Here is a 20,759-nt window from a genome sequence, read left to right as displayed (position 1 = left end):
CCCCAGAAATAAATAAATAAATAAATAAATAAATAGATAAATAAAATCATGTTGTTTACTCCCCCCAAAAAAAACTAAAGTGGTTTTTTGATTATGACAAACATCATGTGACACATATCAGATGACAGTGTATTTTGATATATTAAATATATGAAAAATCTAAGTACATAAGGAAAACAAGTGCTCTACTAGGACAGAGTATTTTAGAGTACTTTAAAGTGTTTTTTGTTTGCTCATTTGTTTTTTTTTATCACCAGATTTCTGCTCAGCTGTAGCTTCTGGCAGTACTGGGTTTTGAACCTGCAACCTTTGGAGCCATAGGCCTGGAGACCTTTCTATAAAACCATTATGTTATCTCCCTGGTTAGAGAATTTTAAATCTTTCTTCCCTCTTCTCACCCCTCCCCCTCTTCTGTTACCCTTCCCTTATCCCCTCTTCTCTCTTTCTCATCTTTGAGAGTTTTACTGCTCTAGGCTGACTTACAGGTTCAAACATGTGACAAAGTAGCACATCATTCAAGTGACTATTTTGTTAGTGCTTTTCCCCAATAATATTAAAGACATAAGTTACATGTGAGAGGCCCCCGATTTAATCACTGGTAACAGTGAATCAACAGAGCTGGGTAGTGATTTAGCTAAAAAACAAACAAATACATAAACAAAAATAAGGATTCACTCATTCATCCTGTTAATGATTTCTATCTTTAATTCTCTTAGACAAATTAAGGTTGAAGATAGCTCACCTGGCAAGGGTGACTGCTTTGCCTCATGTGCAGCCAGACCCCAAATCCTGGGACCACGTGGGAGTATCACAAACTGGGGGAAATTCTTGTGCTGTGGTGTCTCTCCCTCTATCAGAAATAAAAAGAATAAAAAATAAAAAATAAACTGGTCCAGAAGAAATGATCTTGTGCTTGTATGAGGTCTTGATACCATGAAACAAAGAAACAAAGTTATGAAAAATAAAAATTAAGATTAGTTATTTTTTCAAAGACATTCCACAAATAAAAATACACAATAGAATTCTTTGGCTAGTATGAAGGTTTTTATATTTTAACATGATTCAAAAGCACAATTCTAAATCAATGAATCTTCCTTTAAACTCTTTGAGGCATATCTGCAAATTCACAGAGATTAAGCCCAGATACAAGTTTCAAGACTTAATACTGAGCTGGGCTGGGTGGTGGCACACCCAGTTCAATAAACAGATTACCATGGACAAAGAACTGGGTTCAAGCCCTTAGTCCCCACCTGCATGGGTAAATTTCAGGACTGGTAAAGTAGTGCTACAGGTATCTCTATCTTTCTTTCAATGTTCCCTTCCCCTCCCAATATATTTCTGTCCTATCAAATGAATATTAAAAATTATAGAAAGACTATAAAACCATTTTCTGTTTCTCTAGTCTATTGTTTATTACTTTAGACAGGTAAATTCCAGTGATTCTCATAGATACCCTGTTTTTGATCTTCTCTTTTGCATTGGATTACATTTTATGAAATTAATTTCTTGAATAAATAAGCATCTTGATTTGGGTATGAGAATATTTTGTGTTTTATTCACAACAGGTACCAGTAATTCTTCCTAGCATTTTTTTTTTATCTTTTAAGACTATAGGTAACATATATAATTGATTTTCAGGAAACTTAGTTCAGTACTTGATGGCATGTAATTACTTGATATTCTAAAAAAGAGTTCATGTGTGTGCAAGATATTTTATAAGAATGTTAAATATTTAAGAGAGTCAACATGTCAAAGACTCAGCCTATGGTCTGTGGTTACAAAGTTTGAGACATTCAATCTATTTTTCCCCTCTCATATTAATTAAATAATGATTTATATGACCATAAATTAATAGGAGTGTACAGAAACACCATTCCCAGTACCAAAAGACAGTCCCATCCCATCCACCTTAGACCAGGGAGAACAGAAGCAACTGGTGTCACAGCTATATACAAATAATGTCAAAGGACATAAATTATGGTGACGTTGTGTATGATACAGCAAATCCTAACAAAGGGATTTTTCAAAGTTAACCCAATTGCCAAATAATTTTATTACAGCAATAACTATCTATTGCCTTCTTAAACCCTAAGGCAGCAGGAATCTCTCACTTCCTCTATAGAGTCTGTATTTCTCTGGCATGGGGCTCACCTTCCTGCATGCTTCTCTCAATTCATACCAAAGGATATTACATCTGCTGATCCCAATCTAATCAACGCAATGAGTACGACCTCAGTATGCTTCCCTTCAGACTATGTCCAGAGACATCAAGAATGGAATGTCAACCCTTCAGCCTCATTACTCAGGTGAGACCTTTCCTTTCAGAGTATTCTCTAATTCCATTTCAGGCAGTTCACTTCCTAACAAAGTCCCAAAACCTAGATATCAACCAAATCCCATGAGATAGGGCATTTGTTCACATGTATCCATAAATTAGGGGAAAATATATACCTGAAAGCAAAAGTACACAATGGTCTACAGTGAGTCAGTATAAAGTTCACAATGAAATAGTGTCTTCTTAGACTTAAATACCCCCCTCACCTACTTCCTAATACATTTCCCTCAGTCACTCCAAAGCTAACCTTATCAAAACAAGGACTGCAAAAGCTGAATAAGGGCAAGAGACTAACATACTTTAATGATGACTCTTTAGTCACTGTCAGGCCACCCCATCAGCTGGGGCCCTATTCAGGAAATCCTGAGATTCCCAAACAGACATGATGGGCCTAGACCACGAATAAATCCCTCTCCCCAATGTTAACAGTCATCTCTATTAGGAACAACACAATGGACCCCTTTGTGGGCCCCCATAGGACCTTGCCCTCAACTTGGATCAACAACAGTAGAGAATGTTCCATCCTCCAAAGGGAGGGTGGATAACATACTCTATGCTACACCTGAGGAAGATGGGTCCTGAAATTGGGGCAGCTTGGAACATTCCTACTCATGACCACAGAATGTAAGCTCAGATCTACAGGGATGAAGAGGTCACATAGGCTCCTAAGCTGAATATGGGTCCCAGATCAGATCAAATAGATGGAGTCTATAGTCAACAATATCTATTCACCTTTCCTATATTTGGAAGCTACTCTTTTCCCTGATCCAGATTTCTGGTCCTTTTTCCAGCCATGACATCATCTCCCCAGACAATAACTAGGATTTACCTACATATCAAGTTTCAGGCTCAGGGAAAAAAAAATAGTATAGTCCCAGGCCCTTTCAATGTAACTAAAATAGGCTACTAGCTATCTACAAAATGAAGACCCCCCAACTCTTCATCTGTACTACTCCAGCCCTTAGGTTCATGATTAGTCAACAGTTTGGTTGGCTTTGTATGTTAACTCTCTTTTCAGCCACCAGGTTCCGGATGCTAGCATGATACCAACCAGACTTCCCTAGACAGACAATCCTGCTAGTGTGTCCTGAAGCCCTGATTCCCCAGAGACAGGCTGGGAGTATGGATCCAACTGCCAATGTCCATGTTCAGTGAGAAAGCAATTACAGAAGCCAGACCTTCCACCTTCCGCACCCCATAATGACTTTTGATCCTAACTCCCAGAGGAATAAAGAATAGGGAAACTATCAGGGGAGGAGATGAGAAACGAAGTTCTAGATGTGGGAACTGTAACCCTCTTATCCTGTTTTTTTTTTTTTTGTCAGTGTTTCCTTTTTATAAATAAAAAAATTTAAAAAAGAATGTTAAATATGAAAATGTTTATCCTTCACCTTTTTCCCTGTCAATCATCCCCCTATCATGCCCACTAGTTTTAGTTAATTTTAACTACCTTGATTGCATTTACCCCAATATCCATGATAATTTAAATAATAGATTATACTCACCTGTCCAAAAGGTAAATTCATTCTTGTTAAGTGATGATGAAACCTTAACCTAGCTTATGCTCACAAACACTTGCCTAAAATACATTTGTACATTTGATGCAATTATGCCTCTCTCTTATGTCCTTGGTCACAGTCATAGGCATCTTTTAAGTTGCTATACAAATATTCCCTTGATGTGTCCAATTTTATGTAGGCATTTAATTAAACACACAGTAGGATTTGACATACATTACTAAGATCTTTCATTTTCTATTTCATATGGACCAGGAAGACTTACCATAGTAGAGGATTCTACTGCTACAGATCACAGCCTACATACTCATCTGAAGTGTGCATATATCTCTCATTGAGTAAAATCACAATGGCTATGAACCAGGTTTATGTTCTCTTATTTATTGACTTTTTTTAATTACAACACAATGAATCGATGGTAAATACAGAAGATGCAATAGTATAAAAAGCCATTTAACCCTTCCCTAGGTTAAGACACTTAACAGCAGACAAAAACTGCCCCATCCCAAAACCCCTCCTTGAATGGAAACAAAATAAATATAAATTAATAAATACAAACAAATCACTGCACAGCCCTTAACTCTTTGATTGCCATGGCAAGAACCATGCTGATGATTCTAGCTTGTGACACTTGTATGGTTAGAGGTTGCCGCAGCAGTCAAAGAGTTATAGCATTGTAAACATAAGTACTTTGTGAAAAAGTTCAGTATGTTAATAGTCTACAGTGATAAGATTAATAGCATGACCCCTTGACCTTTAATGACCCAACATTATAAGGAGTTAAAGAGATAGTAGCTTGGTGAACCTTAACATAGACTAGTCAACCATTTTATTTAACAATGTGCGATGAGGCCTTGATTTAGTAATAAAAGACAACTTGTGAATAATAAACACTGTTTAATGCATTGATCAATAAAATCAATGAAAAATTAATTTAAGCACCACAAAATTTTGCCTGATTATACCTGACAGTCATAATACACTTTAGCACCATTTATTTAGCCTTATATTTGCACACAAACAAGTTTTGTGTTTGTCAGTAAAAGCTAAAACTTTACATATATAAATGAATATATATGTATATTCATATATATATATATATATATATATCAGATTTAAGATGGTATAAATGATCCTATGTGGGAAAACCACTGATAATTTACATACTTTAAGACTCATTTAGCATGTGTGTTTATTTCTTTTCTTGCAAACAGGAGACTACATATTATCAAAAATTCAATAAAATAGCATTGAATGTAATCCAAAAACTTAAAACTAGATTTCGATACTCTATAACTGAAAGATATTATGGGGAATTAAAATAAAGGTAAAATATCATTAGATAGCCAACAGATAATGGCCTAAATAATTAAATTTCTAGTGTTTCTCTCTGCTTCACAGTTTGTTACTTAAATAAAATCTATATTGACTATTGTATTAATTTTTTAAATTTCCATAATCATAATATAAAGGAAAATGATTTTTTAAGTAAAAAAAGTATTTGCATACCCAATAAACAATTTTCTTTTGCAATTACTTGCATATCATTCTGAAAGATCAATGTCAGTGTGATTTTAAATATATATATATATATATATATATATATATTCATTTATTTGACAAATTAAATCTATGGGATGTTTCACCATTATTCTATGCATTAAATAGATTTATAAGCACATATATGTATATACACATATATATATACATATTAGGTTTACAAATCTATATTAACAGGTAACTCATATGGATGGCATAAACTGAAATAATTATCATAATGTTCCATTACTGGAATCAAGATAATGCTAATACAGGTATCCAAGTTTTAAAACATACTGCAGATAAGTTACTACTCTCCTAACGCAGCAGCTTTCTTAATATCAATAACTGATTCCTTTTTAAAAAGCATGAATAGACTATGGGCTAGGTCAATTTTTGATAAAAAATAAGTTTATTAAAAAGTTACATTAGCAGAAAATTGCACTAGTAAACTCCATTTCTCCTCCTATAATATAAAAGCAATATGTTCTTGTTTCAAACTATAGAGTTAAAATAATCATTCAAGACTTTTAAGCCTGAAGCAAATTTTTGTGGTTAAGATTCTAAAACCTCTGAGAATAGAGACCCACTTGAGAAATATTGATGCAGTCAAGTCCATGCAGCCAAAGCTGCAACTACAATACCCTTTATTCTTTATCTTTAATATGTGTGTAATTTACCCATAAAGTAACATAAAGCAAAGAAATGAATTTCAAGCATTCAGGTACTCATGATGTACTTTAAACAGAACACTAATTTGTGTGTTTTACTCTTCTGTATAATTCTTTAAGATATAGTTTCCTAAAGCAAACTTTGTTAACTGATTTATCAACAGACAACAGCTCTCATACTCAGCATATCACTTTTCTCAAGCAAATAGCTTTCAGAAAATTAAAATCCAACATAGGAGATGTGGATGAAATTAGCTGGGACTAGATCTTTGCATGATACTTGTGAGGGAAAGTATTACAGAAGAAAGAGATATTTTCTGAGTCCTACATCCTATATCTTATGTACAGCACTGTTCAATTCTAGTTTTCACAAAGTGAAAAGATAATAAAACCTGAAAAAAAAAAGGTGGGGGAAGGGACTAGATGAAAAATCAAAAGGAATGCAAATATAGGCACTGATTGTATAATACAATACAGAACAATATGACCCTCCCAACTATTTGTATTTTGGAGTGACAAAAAAAAAGCAAATAAATTATTTCAGAATTAGAAAAGTAGAAGAAACAGGCACATAATTCCTTTTTTGGAAATCATGCTTGCTTATAAAATGGTAATTATGATTGTTAAATTTTATGTTTATAAACACACAAAGGAATAATTAATTTCATGCCAGACACAAATGAAGTGGCAGAAATAACTAAAAACCGAATTTTATCTAGTCAATGGTATTTACTTAAGATTTGGGCAACAATGCAGCCTCTGTGATGGCATTTCAGTGGTAGTAAAATCTATGACATTGTCCAAATAAAAGATTGAATACTTCATTAAAGAAAAATATGTTGTACTTTTTAAGTGTGTTGTTGATAGAGAGGGAAGAAGTTCAAATAAGTATTATGTTGAGCAAAGGAAACATGCAGTCTAATGACATTTCAAGTAGATAACTCATATCAGTCTTGCCATATCTTGGCAAGATAAGCCAACACAGAAACACACATTCATTGAAAGATAACAAGTACAAGCAGCACCAAAGCCTATCCTAGGAAAAAGCATCCTACCATGCAGTCACATCTCACCAAAACTTCATTGTATATCAGGCATGTTTGAAAAGTCCTGTGTCAAAAGTGCTATACCTGGAGTCCAATTCAATTAGATCAAGGGCTACAGAAATGTCTGTAATGCAACTGATAGTTTTCCATAGAGAAGAACAGAGGACCAAACATTCAAGAAACATCTTCATAAGTGAAAAAGTGAACATTTTATATTCACCTCTTTCATTTTCCTCCTGTCTTCTTTTCCTATGTTAAAGTAAGGGTTAACGATATTTTTGTTCAGAAGCTAAAGTGACCTAACATGACACAATCATCATATTTTCATATTTGCACTTAGCTGATTTATCTTCTCCCTTCTTGACGACATATCAATCTAGCTCTATAGCGTAGCATAAGACAAAGTTATGTGAATCAGCATAAGGTTCTAGTTTACTCTGCACCTGTTCTACACTGTCCAGTTTGCCCTGGACATTAACTGCAAACAAATCCAATGTTAGTGCAAGACAGATTCTAAGATTCTTCTTTAAAATGAAAGGTCTTCAGAAGTATTAACAAATATGTCCTATGCAACTTTTTATAATGATTAAGCACTGACCATGACTTATACTATCATTTTCCATAAAGGACTTTACTGATGAGTACCTGTAAGTGCTGTGTTACAGCACCTATCATTGTGTATCTTTAATTACTAAGAACATTAGCATTAATCTAAAAATGATGCATGCCATGCTCAATTACAAACTCACAACTAACTGTGTTACAAGTCAAAGGCTGCTACTTCAGTATCCTACCAGGAAAATTGACAGACATTTTATAATACCACATTTGTTTTTTACTCAATTTTTGTGATTTGCCAAACAGTGTTCATTCTTAGGCTTTATATACTATTGGTTTAAATTTTTTAAATCATGTACAAAATAATAGTATTTGTAACTGCATGTTGTTATTATGACCCGAAACATCTCAAAAACATTTCAAAATTACACCGATGCAAATAAATGAAAAACAGTTTGTGTAGTACAAGACAAAGGTTACAATTAGATAAGATAGAACACTAAGGCAACTTTTTTTGCTACTATGCCAAGTGTTTTGTGTTATATGATTATTGAGGTAAATTGCTATCCTAAGGAAATGGCTTTTCTCAGGAGATGTTAACATTCTATAACTTTCCAATTGAGGTTACTGAACACCTAACGTTGACATATTTAGCCGATAAGGCAATGAATGTGTATAAGATGTGTTTATGGAGAGTAACATCTAATGACCACTGACTAATTATATACAATGATGTAAGACATAGTCATCACTAGTGAGAGGAACTTGAAATTGCATTTCCCTCTATTTTTCTTATAGTTATTAAGGTGAAATTTCCAGTTGGATTAAGAGTGCTAAGTATGTTTCCATATTTTACAAAGGACTCATTTTCCCCTTCATTTCTGTAATCAACACATAATATTTAGCTTTCTTGTTTATAGTAAAGTAGTCATGGCTGATACTTTGCTTATTATAGAAAATTTTAATTTTTCAAATGAAATATAACTTTTCTGGTGTAGCTCTGTTTTCTTTCAAGGTAAAATGAGATCTGTAACAAACTACAAATGTTCAGGTAGTTATTTCCTATGGCTACAATTTATCAGTATCAGTAAATGTAAAGGAATGATTTGATAGTCTAATTATTGACTTAAAACCTTGAGTGACATCATGTTAGGTAAGATTGTACTTACAGCTATTTGCAATAGGTCATCTGAATTTAACATTTTTGGTTTAGACAACATATTCTGTGTGACATTTGTGATACTTTGGAATGTGCTCTTAAACATTAGAATTACATTAACTTTGTCACTTCTGCTAAAAAAAAAAGATGTCACCACCATTCATGAGGTTGTTTAAGTATATGTTACAATCTTAAAGACTCAATTCTATCAGTAAATCACCACCTTTATTATTTTCTGGAAATGATTCCAAAAATTAAAAAAATATATTTTCTTCATGACTCTTGTGTTAACTCACTGTGTTTGATTATAACACCCATTCATCTTCAGATAACACATTGAGTTTAGTTAATATAGATACATTGGTTATTCTGTCATAAGACCTACACATTGTGGGTCTATATTTGTACCATACTAGAGATAGCATCATAATACATAGGACTTGAAACTATTATATTACTCTTCCAAAGAACTAACATACACCCATCATTCATGTACTGAAACTGCCAGTGAAGTTGGACAATGCTCTTAACACATTGTATTTTAACTAACCAATAGGGATAAAAATAATTATATATTATATGAAACAAACTGTGTCAACAGAAAAAAAGATTTACAGTAATCCAATTAGTAAAAGTAACATTTTTATCCAGTAAATCAATCTCTATTCTTTATTACTTAGTAATTATTCTTTGTAAATTATTACTTAGTAACATATTACACTTGATTCAGAAAAGCCTTGCCCTCTGGTTTATAACAGAAGTTGTCTTTGCTACTATTACCTAATGTTTTCTAACGTATCTATGTTACTTTAGCAATTGTAAGACTATCTATCTTTTCTAACTTCCATGTTAGCACTTTGTTCTAAAATGAGTTAAGAACTAAGTTCATGGGAGCTGGGTGGTAGTGCAGCGGGTTAAGCATGCATGGCGCACAGTGCAAAGACCTGCATAAGGATCCGGGTTCGAGCCTCTAGCACCCCACCTGCAGGGGGGTCGCTTTGCAAGCGGTGAAGCAGGTCTGCAGGTGTCTTTCTCTCCCCCTTCTCTCTGAATTTCTCTCTGTCCTATCCAACAACAATGACATCAATAACAACACTAATAATAACCACAACAATGATTAAAAAAAAAAAAAGCAAGGACAAAAAAAGGGGAAAAAAATAGCCTCCAGGAGCAGTGGATTCCTGGTGCAGACACCAAGCCCCAGTGCTAACCCTGGAGACAAAAAAAAAAAAAAAAAAAAAGAATTAAGTTCATAACACCTCTTAATCTCTGATATGGAGTTACTACTATATAAAACAGACTGGCTGTTTTAATATTTAATCAAATCCAAGTAATAGTTGTATAGAAAAAATAGCCTAAATTATAAACTAGATGTTAATCTATGAGGGATATTAGCTTGATTACATTTGTGTTTACATTAGTGAGAAAATGGTAGGATGTTTGTGTGGTTGTGTGTGCATGATGGTGAATATATTTTTGCTTTAATTTGGGAAATTCTAGGTCTGAACTTTCCACACTATTAGTGATATGATTATAAGAATATTTGATAGGGGCTGGGAGATAACATAATGGTTATGAAAACAACTTTAATCCCTGAGACACTGAGATCTCAGGTTCAATCCCACTGCCACCATAAACCAGAGTTTATTAGTTCTCTGGAAAAAACAAAATGATGGGCTCTGTGTCTCTATGAATATAGAATTGGTACATTAATTCATGAAAATGTACTTCTTGTTGGTTTTGGACTTCTAAGACAAATTAGTTAATACTCCTTTTGCTATTCTATCAGAATTCAGATTTTTCTCCCCAATCTCCAAGTAGAAGAGGAGGGAGCAATCCTACTCACAAAGTGCCTGGCATACAATAAGCAAATATAATCCTTATCTTTGTGATTATGTTGTAATTGCTTTCTTGTTTTTTGGTGGTCATACAGCTTAACCATTTTCAGTGTTCCAGTAAAGACAGAGCTGTATATGTCTTTTCATTTCACATAAATCTTATCTTATATTGAAGTATGAGCTAAAATTTCATGGATAAAGTCCATGATATTTCCAACATTCATGCATAATGGTCGTGCTTCCCTCCTTAATGCTATGATTGTTTTCTAGCCCTTAAGTCTTATAATGAATCAGGATGCTATGGCAAATGAGTAAAGAAGGAGAAGATTGCTCCTTCAGTTTCTCATTTTAGAGAAAAATCATCTAGCTGTCCAATGTACATTGATAATTCCTCAATGATTTACACATTCCAAAATGACATAGTTTCTCATTCCTGTCTATAGCAAAATAGAATTTTCACTCTTTTTTTCTTTCTTGACATCAAGGTCCTAAAAGAATTGAACCTTCCCATGAGCAAATGCAATATAAATGAGCTTATGTATATATAGTCTTTCATGCTCAGTGAAAGTGACTAACTTTTTATAATGTCAGCATCATCTAGAATGGAAGCACTGAAGTAAAAGCTACAAAGCTGATTCTGATCTCCTCTTCCTTTCCTGGCCCTAATATACATAATCTCCAACATCATACCAAATACAGTCTGCATTGCAAAATGTTTTGCTATAAAGCCATTCTTCTTTTATAACTGTTCTTAATTAGTTCACCTTACATTCTGTGTGTTTAGGTTGTATGAAATAATCTGCAAGGCTCTGCAGCATGCCACCCATGGTTACAAAACATTTCCCCAGTCAAATCATTAACATGTAGTTTAACCAAAAGGCATTCTAATTTTCATGCTATGTTGAGTATAAATATAAATTCAAGGCAGCAAACTAGCCATTTCCAAATAAGAATGTATACCTACACTCATTAAAAATCATCTGGAAATGTGTATTATTAGCAAATGAGTAAGAAATTTTCACTAGTATAAAATTCCTGCTTTATATAAAAGCCACACTGGCCATTCAAGTATTTTGAGGTTTTTTTTTTCCCCTATAGATTTATATTATACTAAAATGATGAATCTAGACTTGAAATTATATTAAAGAAAAATGACAACTCACTTTTACCTATAGGGCATTTTAAGAGTGTGCATGTAAAGAGCAAAATGTCCATCTACATACAGGTTCATAACCATCACTCTCTCTTCACTCTAAGGAAACAGCTCATGCTTATTAGGATTTTAGAGAGCAGTTAACAATCCAATGAAAAAGCAACGCCAGATTTCTTTCAGTTTGTGTCAGTTTGCAAGTTAAAAGTCAAAGGGAAAAGACACAGAAGAGGACTCTTCAAGGAAATTTTTTCACAGAAGACAATGTTTAAGTTGTTGTTAATGACAGTCAACAGATCAATAATCAAGTTCAAGGCAAGCTGTTCATTGTTTCAAAAGCTAAACCCTTCAAAAGCTGGCTTTCACACAAAGCCAATGTCTGACTCATGGGGTGCATTCCTTCTGAACATCTCTCTAATAAGTTCACAGCCCAGTGGCTGTAAAGCCTTTCACTGCAAGAAGCAGCTCCTAAAAAAATCAATAAAGAGGTTTGTCAGTTGCTGACTTTTCTCTAGGAAAAAAATATTGATACAAACCTGCTCTGCAGGTCACATGAAAATGACAATACTGCTGTTAGGACAAATTACACTCAACAATGAAATGCTTTGGTGGTCTCTTGGCTCTGTCAGTGACCAGATGGATGGCTAAATGCCAGAAGCCACACTAACCCTTTGAGAACTATGGCTTGCATGCAATAAATAATGCACTGGAGGATATTCATGCAATCTCAGAGTCATCATTTTAAAATGGTAATGCTAATTGCATGTACCAGGGCAAACTGAATTTTCATGCAATGGATTTTAAAACAGAAATTTAACATGTCTAAGGATAAAAAAGACTTAAGCTAGTTGAACCAATTGTTGAAATAAAATTCCACTCTTAACAAGATATTTAATAAAATACCTTTTTATTTGCCAGAATTTTATTTTGGCAAGTAACATCATTTCTGTATGTTAAAAATGTTTTACATAGTACCATAAACCATTTAAAAGTTACATGTTGTTATAGAATATCTGTTTTAAAAACCTGAAATTCTTGAACCTATAACTGTTCTTACCATTGCCTAAGTTTATAATTTACCAGATAGCTATCCTAAGACTCTGAAAGCTGATCTGATAGTTCTCAAAGGGTTACACCAATGTAGTGTCACATATCCTTGTGAAATTACTGTCACTTTAAACTATTTTAGAGACATACTGCTTCTTGCTCTGTATATAAAGAATATTCCTGACAGACCCATGGAAGGCCTGGGGCGATGGCCTAATACAAGTTGGGGAGATTATCACAATGATGTAGGAGAAAGGTGTAGGAAGAGAGTTAGAAACACTTCAAAACAATCAAAAGGTCCTGTTTGAATACAACTATGAATATAAATGTGATGAGACATAGAGGACATAGCTGAGAACAGCTGTATAAAATGAAAAATGGATGTATTATTAAGGCTGTTACTATATTGCAGATATTTTGGCCCCTTGTTTGTTGGAAAATGGCTGTCCCAACAGTCTTAAGTCCTGCATGTGTATCCCAGATCTCCCACCTGACAAAATGAAGTGTAGGAGACATCCATTGTAGTAGTCAGAGAACTATCTTCTTTGGAGACAAAGCTGTTTTAGGTCTTCACACTTTTCTGAAAGTTCAATTGTGTTGTTTTTTAATCTTTTTTTTCTTTTCCTTTGCTTTAAAACAGTGAAAATTTGCAGGTTTTTGATTTTTTGCTTTCCCCCCCAGAAATGGGCTCAGACTTCAGAAGGAAAGTATCTTTAAGAAGAATCTTTTCTTCTCTCTCTCTCTCTCTCTCTTTTTTTTCCCTCTTCTCTAGTTAATCCTGAAAATTTACTGGGCATTGAGCGTGCAGAGGAAAGTCCTAGAACTGAATGACAAAGAAAGACAAAGGACTGAAGAACAGCAGATACTGTGCATCATGGAAGCTTCCCCATGAGTGTATTTCCACTCATGTGCAGGACCAGCAACCCTCTGGGTTTGAAAGGTCAGCCCCGTTTTAGGCTGCCACTTGCCTGCTCCTAGCTAGGAAACAGCGTAACAGCTCTTGTCTTGAATCTCAAGTTACCACAAACTCCTGGAAAAGAAAGAGAAAAAAATCCCTACATCACACCCACTCTTGCATAGAGCGTTTACAGTACAGTATGTGGCGAGGTGTTCCTTTCCTCTTGAACTGGAACACAGTGTAAACCAATACAAGGAGGCATAAGGCCAAGATGCAAGGAATGACAATAGCTATGGCTTTCACAGTGCTGGCTGTGTTGTCCAGTTTGATGACAATGTCTACATCGTCTGGGGGGCTGTGCCCTTCTTTATCTCTGTCTGTTGGTCCATCACAGCCCATAAAATCCTTGAGGATGGATCTGGGATATCCAGGTTCTACTTTGAGTATCTGGTTATTGAATTTCCAATACTCCTTTCCTTTGTAGAAGTAAGTAAAGCCTAGGAGGTAAACATACACATAATTATTTATTTGTAAAACATAAATGTTAAAAAACATATAATAAAATTAATTACCTTTTTTGTCTTTGAAAACTATTTTATTAAAAGTCTTTTAGAGTAACATCCAGACTGCAAGTGCCAAGCAGACCTGACAATGCTGTGGGTATTGGCTGGGGCATAGCAGGCGGCTCTGCCTTTCCATCCTTCTGCTCTAAGACTGGAGTAAAAGATGTACCTTAAATCCCTCAGTTTTTGTGGAGAAAAAAAAGTGTTAACCTCAGTTCAACTGCCAGTTGAAATGGATTTGGCTGCTATACTCCAGAAACTGCCTTTTCATGTCTATAGAAAGCTTAGTGGAGAAATTGTACAGTACTGTTGAAAGATTATCTCATACATATTTACTCACAGTCCATACCAGACAAAAGAACTTTATCCCATTGCTTGCTTTTAGGATCAGTGTTAGAGAATTACATATTTATGTGATAATGACACCCTATTTTGAAAGAAGAGAAAACAGCCTAGTAAACTGAAGTACTGCATGCTCTCAGGCTGCCGTTGAGTTGATGGTACAATACATTGCAAGAAGGATTCATCTCCAGCTTAATTTCTTATCATCTTAGCATCAGATTAGTTGTACACCCTGTAAACAATAGGTTTGATTTTTGTCATTTAGACAAAAAAAATCACATTTTCCTAGAACACCTACTGGTTTTCTTGTCGGCAAATGATCATAATAATCAAGTAGGGACTTACAGTATTTTGTGTATTCTGAATAAGATCACACTCATGTTGACTCCCTTTGTCATTTTAATTTTCCTACTTACTTATTTTGCTAAATTGAAGTCAAATATATTATATATTTGCTTACTGTATAGAAACTTTAAATTTATTAACAATCTCTAGATGTTTGATTCAATAGACCATAAATAAATTTATGATCAGGTGCCAGTTTGTGGCACATCTGGTTCAGCACATATATTACCATGTGCAAAGATCTGGGTTGAGTCCCCAGATGCAGGGGTGGGGGGACACTGTATGAGCAAAGAAGCAAGCCTGCAGGTGTCTTTCTTTTTCTGTCTTTTTCTGTCTCTCTTCCCTTCTCAATGTGTCTCTGTAATGTCAAATAGAATAGAAAGGAAAAAAAAAATGGAAAAAATGGCTACCAAGAGTGGTGGATTTGTAGTGCAGGCACCAAGCCCCAAATATAACCCTGGAGGCAGTAATAATAATAATAATAATAAATTTATGATCCATTCTTTAAGACTTCCAACTAACACATACTTATGGGGATGGTAATTTAGAGGTTCATGCAAATAGCAATACATATGATTTATGTCTCAAAAAAGCTTATGAGGAATAACAAATTGTGTTTTTCTTAGGACTCTAGACCTTAGTTAGGAAAATATACATCCCACCTTTTCCATTCATAGTTCCTTCATGTGAAATTTCTTTGTTGACTACACTCCTTAGACTTAATACCTGCTTTGAGACAAACTTCATGAAACTAAGAACTATTTTGATATAACTACTTAAAGTCTACTTCAAATAATATACCTATTTGGAAATAAGTACTAACGTGTTTTCCTCTATTTTAGTGAGCACTTATTACAGGTAAACACCATTAAAAACTTAGTTATGTTTTAATCTTCATAATCATGCCCTTATGTAGAATTAATTATCTATACTTTTCAGGCAAAGCTAGTGAAGCTTGAAGACAAAATAATATGCTCAAGAACTGGTAAAATTTAATCTTTTTCTAATTCCAGAGTTTAGAAATTAAATGAATTTTGTAGACCTGGGTCCCTTAGAGATCTCCTATATCTTAATACATACTACTTAATTAGACATCACAGATTATGATAGATAATGCCCCCGAAACAAAAAAAAAAACTCTACCACTTCTCCAATATTTCAGCTAGGACAGAGCATACTTCAGGGCACTTCATTTTGGAAAACCTTCTGTTCGATGCTATAAAAATATGCTGTTGCTTTTAGTTTCAAAGGACAATTCTGCAACGAGAGTAATCTGCCAATTGAAAACAGGTATATGTAGATTCAAATGTTTCTGCAGGGAGCTGGTATTTGATCATGCTAATGAAATACAACATAATTACTCAACAAGCTTGGATGAAGAAATGTTGAATGTTGCCAAGTAACAGTACATTCGTTAGATGACCACAGTTGAATAATGTCACTGATCTAGAATTAAGCAGACCTTCAATGAATGTATTTCTAATATTTATAAACTGCAGACCAATAGCTGGAAGTATCCTGGTCTTTGTAATTAGTCAAAGATAATTACTCTAACACTATACAAATATTCAGAAGTTTCTACTGCATTTGTATTAGATGTGTTAGCCAAATCTTATAGTAACACTCAATATACAGATGTAAAATTGTGTTATACTGAATACACCTGTTAGAGATAAGAAAAGAAAGCTACCCAAGAAGGATTTCCTGGGAAAGGCAGAGAGGGAGCTCTATTTGATGGGTATCAATGAGTACAGGAAAGAACCAGAAGATAAAATATATTGGAATTTCATCTTTAGATTTTTGTTATTTGGAAACATTGATTTTTCTTGACATGCTTTGTTCTTTGTGTTTCACTGTTATTCTTGGTTCTGTGAAAAGAAATAATGAAATAATGGCTATAAGGAAATCATGATTTTCTTTAATGAAATTTACCCTTGAGGCTAGAAGAATATTAATAAAAATATTTGCAGTCTCTTTATGATACTGAATAGCCCAGAAAATTTTGTTGATAGAAACTTTCATAGCAGTATAAATAGATAGTGTTTATTGTTATAGAATAGAATAGAGTATGGGGGGTGGGGGGCTGACAGTGGCATACCCAGTTCAGTGCAGTGTTACCATGCACAAGGACCCAGGTTCAAGCTCCACTCCCTACCTACAGGTAGAACAAGTGGTGAAGTAGGTCTGCTGATGTCTTTCTCTTTCCCTCTTTCTCTTCTTCCCTTCTCCACTCCTCTCACGTTCTCTTTCCCATCAAATTAAAAAAAAAAAAATAGAAAGAAAAAAAGGAAACAACAGTTGCTGGGAGCAATGTAGTGCTGGCATTGAACCCCAGTGATAAGCCTGGTAGTAGGAAAAAATAGAATACCATTTAAAATTTCAAAGTCATACTTTGCAGCTGTTCAGAAACAAATTATCACTAATTACTTTTCAGAGGAAATACATTAATTTATACTATGATAAATGAGTATTGCTAACTTTCAGATGGACAAAAGTTTGAAAAATAATAGGGCTGGAGATATAAAAACAATATTGTTATATCCATATAATTACTACTTCTTTCTAGATAAAATGAATTGAATCTCAGTAGTAGCCTTGTAAATAACAGAGTGAATATAAAAAGTAAGCGCTAAGGAACTAAGACTAGACTGTGTACTTTTTCAAGACAGAGAGGAAGAGAAATAAAGGAGGTACATAATGAATAAATACATAAATAAAATATCTTTTTTACTCTGCCACTGTCTCTAATGTTCTACTTGAAGAACAGAGTTGTCTTTTTTTTTTTTTTGCCTCCAGGGTTATTGCTAGGGCTCAGTGCCTGCACTATGAACCCACTGGTATTTTTTCCCTTGTTGTTTATTGTTGTTGTTGTCGTTGGATAGGACAGAGAGAAATTGAGACGGGAAGACAGAGAGTGGGAGAGAAAGACACCTGCAGATCTGCTTCACCACCTGTGAAGTGATACCTGGCAGGTGTGGAGCTGGAGGCTCCAACAGGGATCCTTAGCTTAGTCCTTGAGCTTTACACCATGTGCATTTGACCCGCTGTGCTACCACCCAGCCCCCAGGGTATGTCATGATAGATGAAAATCAGTGTGTCTATTTTGACTTTTCCTTCTAATTTTTACTTGATGTAATCTGTTCTTAAGGTCTGGCAATATGCTGATGATCACCCTTAGTTTTCAGTGGAAGTACTGATTTTCTATTTTTCCACTATTCATTAAGCATTTCTGCTCTTTTCTTTGCCTGGGGGCTTATGTTTTTGTTCCTGTACGTGATATATACTTTGTTCTTGTTTCATATAAGTTATAGAATTCTCATGCTATTGAAGACCCACAGAATGTATCTTATTTTTCTTCTGGTTCCTACTATAATTTATTTGATGGACTATGATTTTTCTGTTTCAGAAGGATACATTTTTCCTTCCCTTCTCTTTGTTCCATAAAATTATGTATAAATTTCAGTAGAGTTATTGTTATAGCTTACTCCTATCTGCTAATCCCTGAAGAGGGAGGTGAATGTTCAGAGTTTACATATGCTAAGTTTGTCATTTAGTATCTGGCTGGATCTCAATTTTGGAAATGGAGAGAAAAAACATGGCCTACTCTGATCTGTTTCTTGTTATTAAGCAATCATACAGTCACTTTAGCCTGACCGCTTTGAACTGAAATCTCCCTTATCTGCTGACTTCCTAAATAAAAGTAAAACTGCAATCTTTAAGATGCAGTGTTTTCTGTCCTGTGTCTTTGTCCTCAGTCCACACTTAGAACTTAACTTTTCTATAACCAATCCCTGCCCCATATGTTCTGATATTATTATTGTTGAAGGAATTTTAGTAGAAATACAAATCAGGCTATTTCCAAAATGTCAACCTTTGATGTTGGGAGATAGCTCACCCAGTAGAGTGCATGCTTTACTATGCGTGAGGTCCTGGTTCAAACCCCCACACCATATGGAAGCACGATTGATGACACTGGGGGAGGCACTGTAGTATGGTGCAGTGTTTTATCTCACTCTGTCTCTCCCCTGCTCCATTTTCTTTCTCTCTTTTTTTTTTTAAAGATTTTATTTATTTGTTTATTCCCTTTTGTTGCCCTTGTTGTTTTATTGTTGTCATTGTTGGATAGGACTGAGAGAAATGGAGGGAGGAGGGGAAGACAGGGGGGAGAGAAAGACAGACACCTGCAGACCTGCTTCACCACCTGTGAAGATACTCCCCTGCAGGAGGGGAGCTGGGGGCTCGAACCGGGATCTTTACGCCGGTCTTTGCGCTTTGCGCCACATGTGCTTAACCCGCTGTGCTACAGCCCGACTCTCCATTTTCTTTCTCTTAAAAAAATAAATAAATAAAAAGGGAGAAGGAAAGATAGAAAGGGAGTTGAGTAGTGAGCTGTAGGCATCAAACATATATGAGCCTCTGCATAAGAAAAACAAAACAAAACACCCCAAAGCATTCAATTCTTCCATTTTAAAAAGGTACAGGTATTTTTTCTTTAGAAAAACTAAAATAGGTTCGTGTTAAAAAAAAATATGGATTATAATAGTTAATACAAATCTGGGAAGGAATGGCTATATAAATATGACAGAGCTTATTGTGGTATTTTCCACTGATTTAACATAACAGTGAAATAACAGAAAATTCACTACTGAAATATCTATTAAACTCATGGACTATATAGTACACATGACTACATACCATTTTCTTTGTGCACAAATGCTCCCTGAGGAGATTCAGGGATACCTTTCCAGACTGTTATTGGTTTGGGATAGCCAGGGTCCATGGTCTTCATTTCTTCACTGTATCTCCAATACCTAAGGAGAGTAAAACAAAAACATATGCACAAGGAGAAAATTATGTATACAACTAGTAACAGCTAATGCTAAATTCTTGCTATATATTCCTGGTTTGTCTTGTTCCTAATTTACAGAACTGACTCAAATTACTGGAAAGACTGTACACACAAAGCATTTATTCTATTTCCTTTCCTGCATATGTTAAAAATAGGTGTGTTACTGTGTATTTATTCAGTCTGCTAAATTAATTTCAGCATATTGCCTAAGTATAGTCTGCTTTCTAAGTATACTTACAATTCAAATGAGTATTACTAATCTATGTATAAATCAAAGGTTTTCAAGATTTATAAAGAAATCATTCTTAGGCAGAACACTTTAAAAAAAGTCTTAAGTAGGATCTTTATTTATTTATTTGAACACTAGCTCACTCAACAAATATCACTACAGACTATGCCCTTGTCATTCTTATAGGTGCTAGAGATACAAACTTGAACAAAACGTTCCAACTCTTACATTTAGTAAGTGTTATGACAAGAAGCCAATCTATCAATAAGCAAATATTATGTTAAGAGGTGGTAAGATCTATCGAATAAACTAAGAAGATAAAGGTACCTATGAATACAGAGATGACACTTTATATCAATAGATAAAGAGATCCTCTAGTTAGGTGGCACTTAAGCACAGAGCAGAATAAAAGTGAAGAACAACACATTTTCTGGAAGAACACTCCATGTAGGTGAACTAGTTGTTGCAAATTCCTGCAACAGGCACAAACTTGGAGTGCTTGAGTGTGTACAGGAGTACAGGATGACTAGAAATAAGCTAGTAAAGACAAGGTCAGAGTGGGAACCAGAAAATAAGATAGTGCAATATAGACTCTTGTATTGTAAAACCTGGACTGGAGTATAATCCATGGAGTTGGTGATAATCAAAGTAATTAAGATACATTTAGATGGAA

The 20,759-nt window shown here is 34.6% G+C and overlaps 1 protein-coding gene across 1 annotated transcript in view; it reads right to left on the bottom strand.

The window, feature by feature from the left end:
* Positions 1-11,754: 11,754 nt before the first annotated feature.
* The window catches only part of MMP16 (matrix metallopeptidase 16), a 303,774-nt gene continuing 294,769 nt past the window's right edge, over positions 11,755-20,759 (bottom strand). Inside the window, exons 9-10 of the mRNA XM_007517352.3 lie at positions 19,704-19,819; positions 11,755-14,255 (exon numbers count right to left, since the gene is read on the bottom strand). Coding sequence (XP_007517414.1) covers positions 13,921-14,255; positions 19,704-19,819 — 451 coding nt within the window. The 3' untranslated portion in view covers positions 11,755-13,920. The remainder of the gene's footprint in view (positions 14,256-19,703; positions 19,820-20,759) is intronic.

The sequence above is a fragment of the Erinaceus europaeus genome, chromosome 1 (assembly GCF_950295315.1).
Source record: "Erinaceus europaeus chromosome 1, mEriEur2.1, whole genome shotgun sequence".
Lineage (NCBI taxonomy): Eukaryota > Metazoa > Chordata > Mammalia > Eulipotyphla > Erinaceidae > Erinaceus > Erinaceus europaeus.
This window is presented reverse-complemented; position numbering and strand designations above follow the sequence as displayed.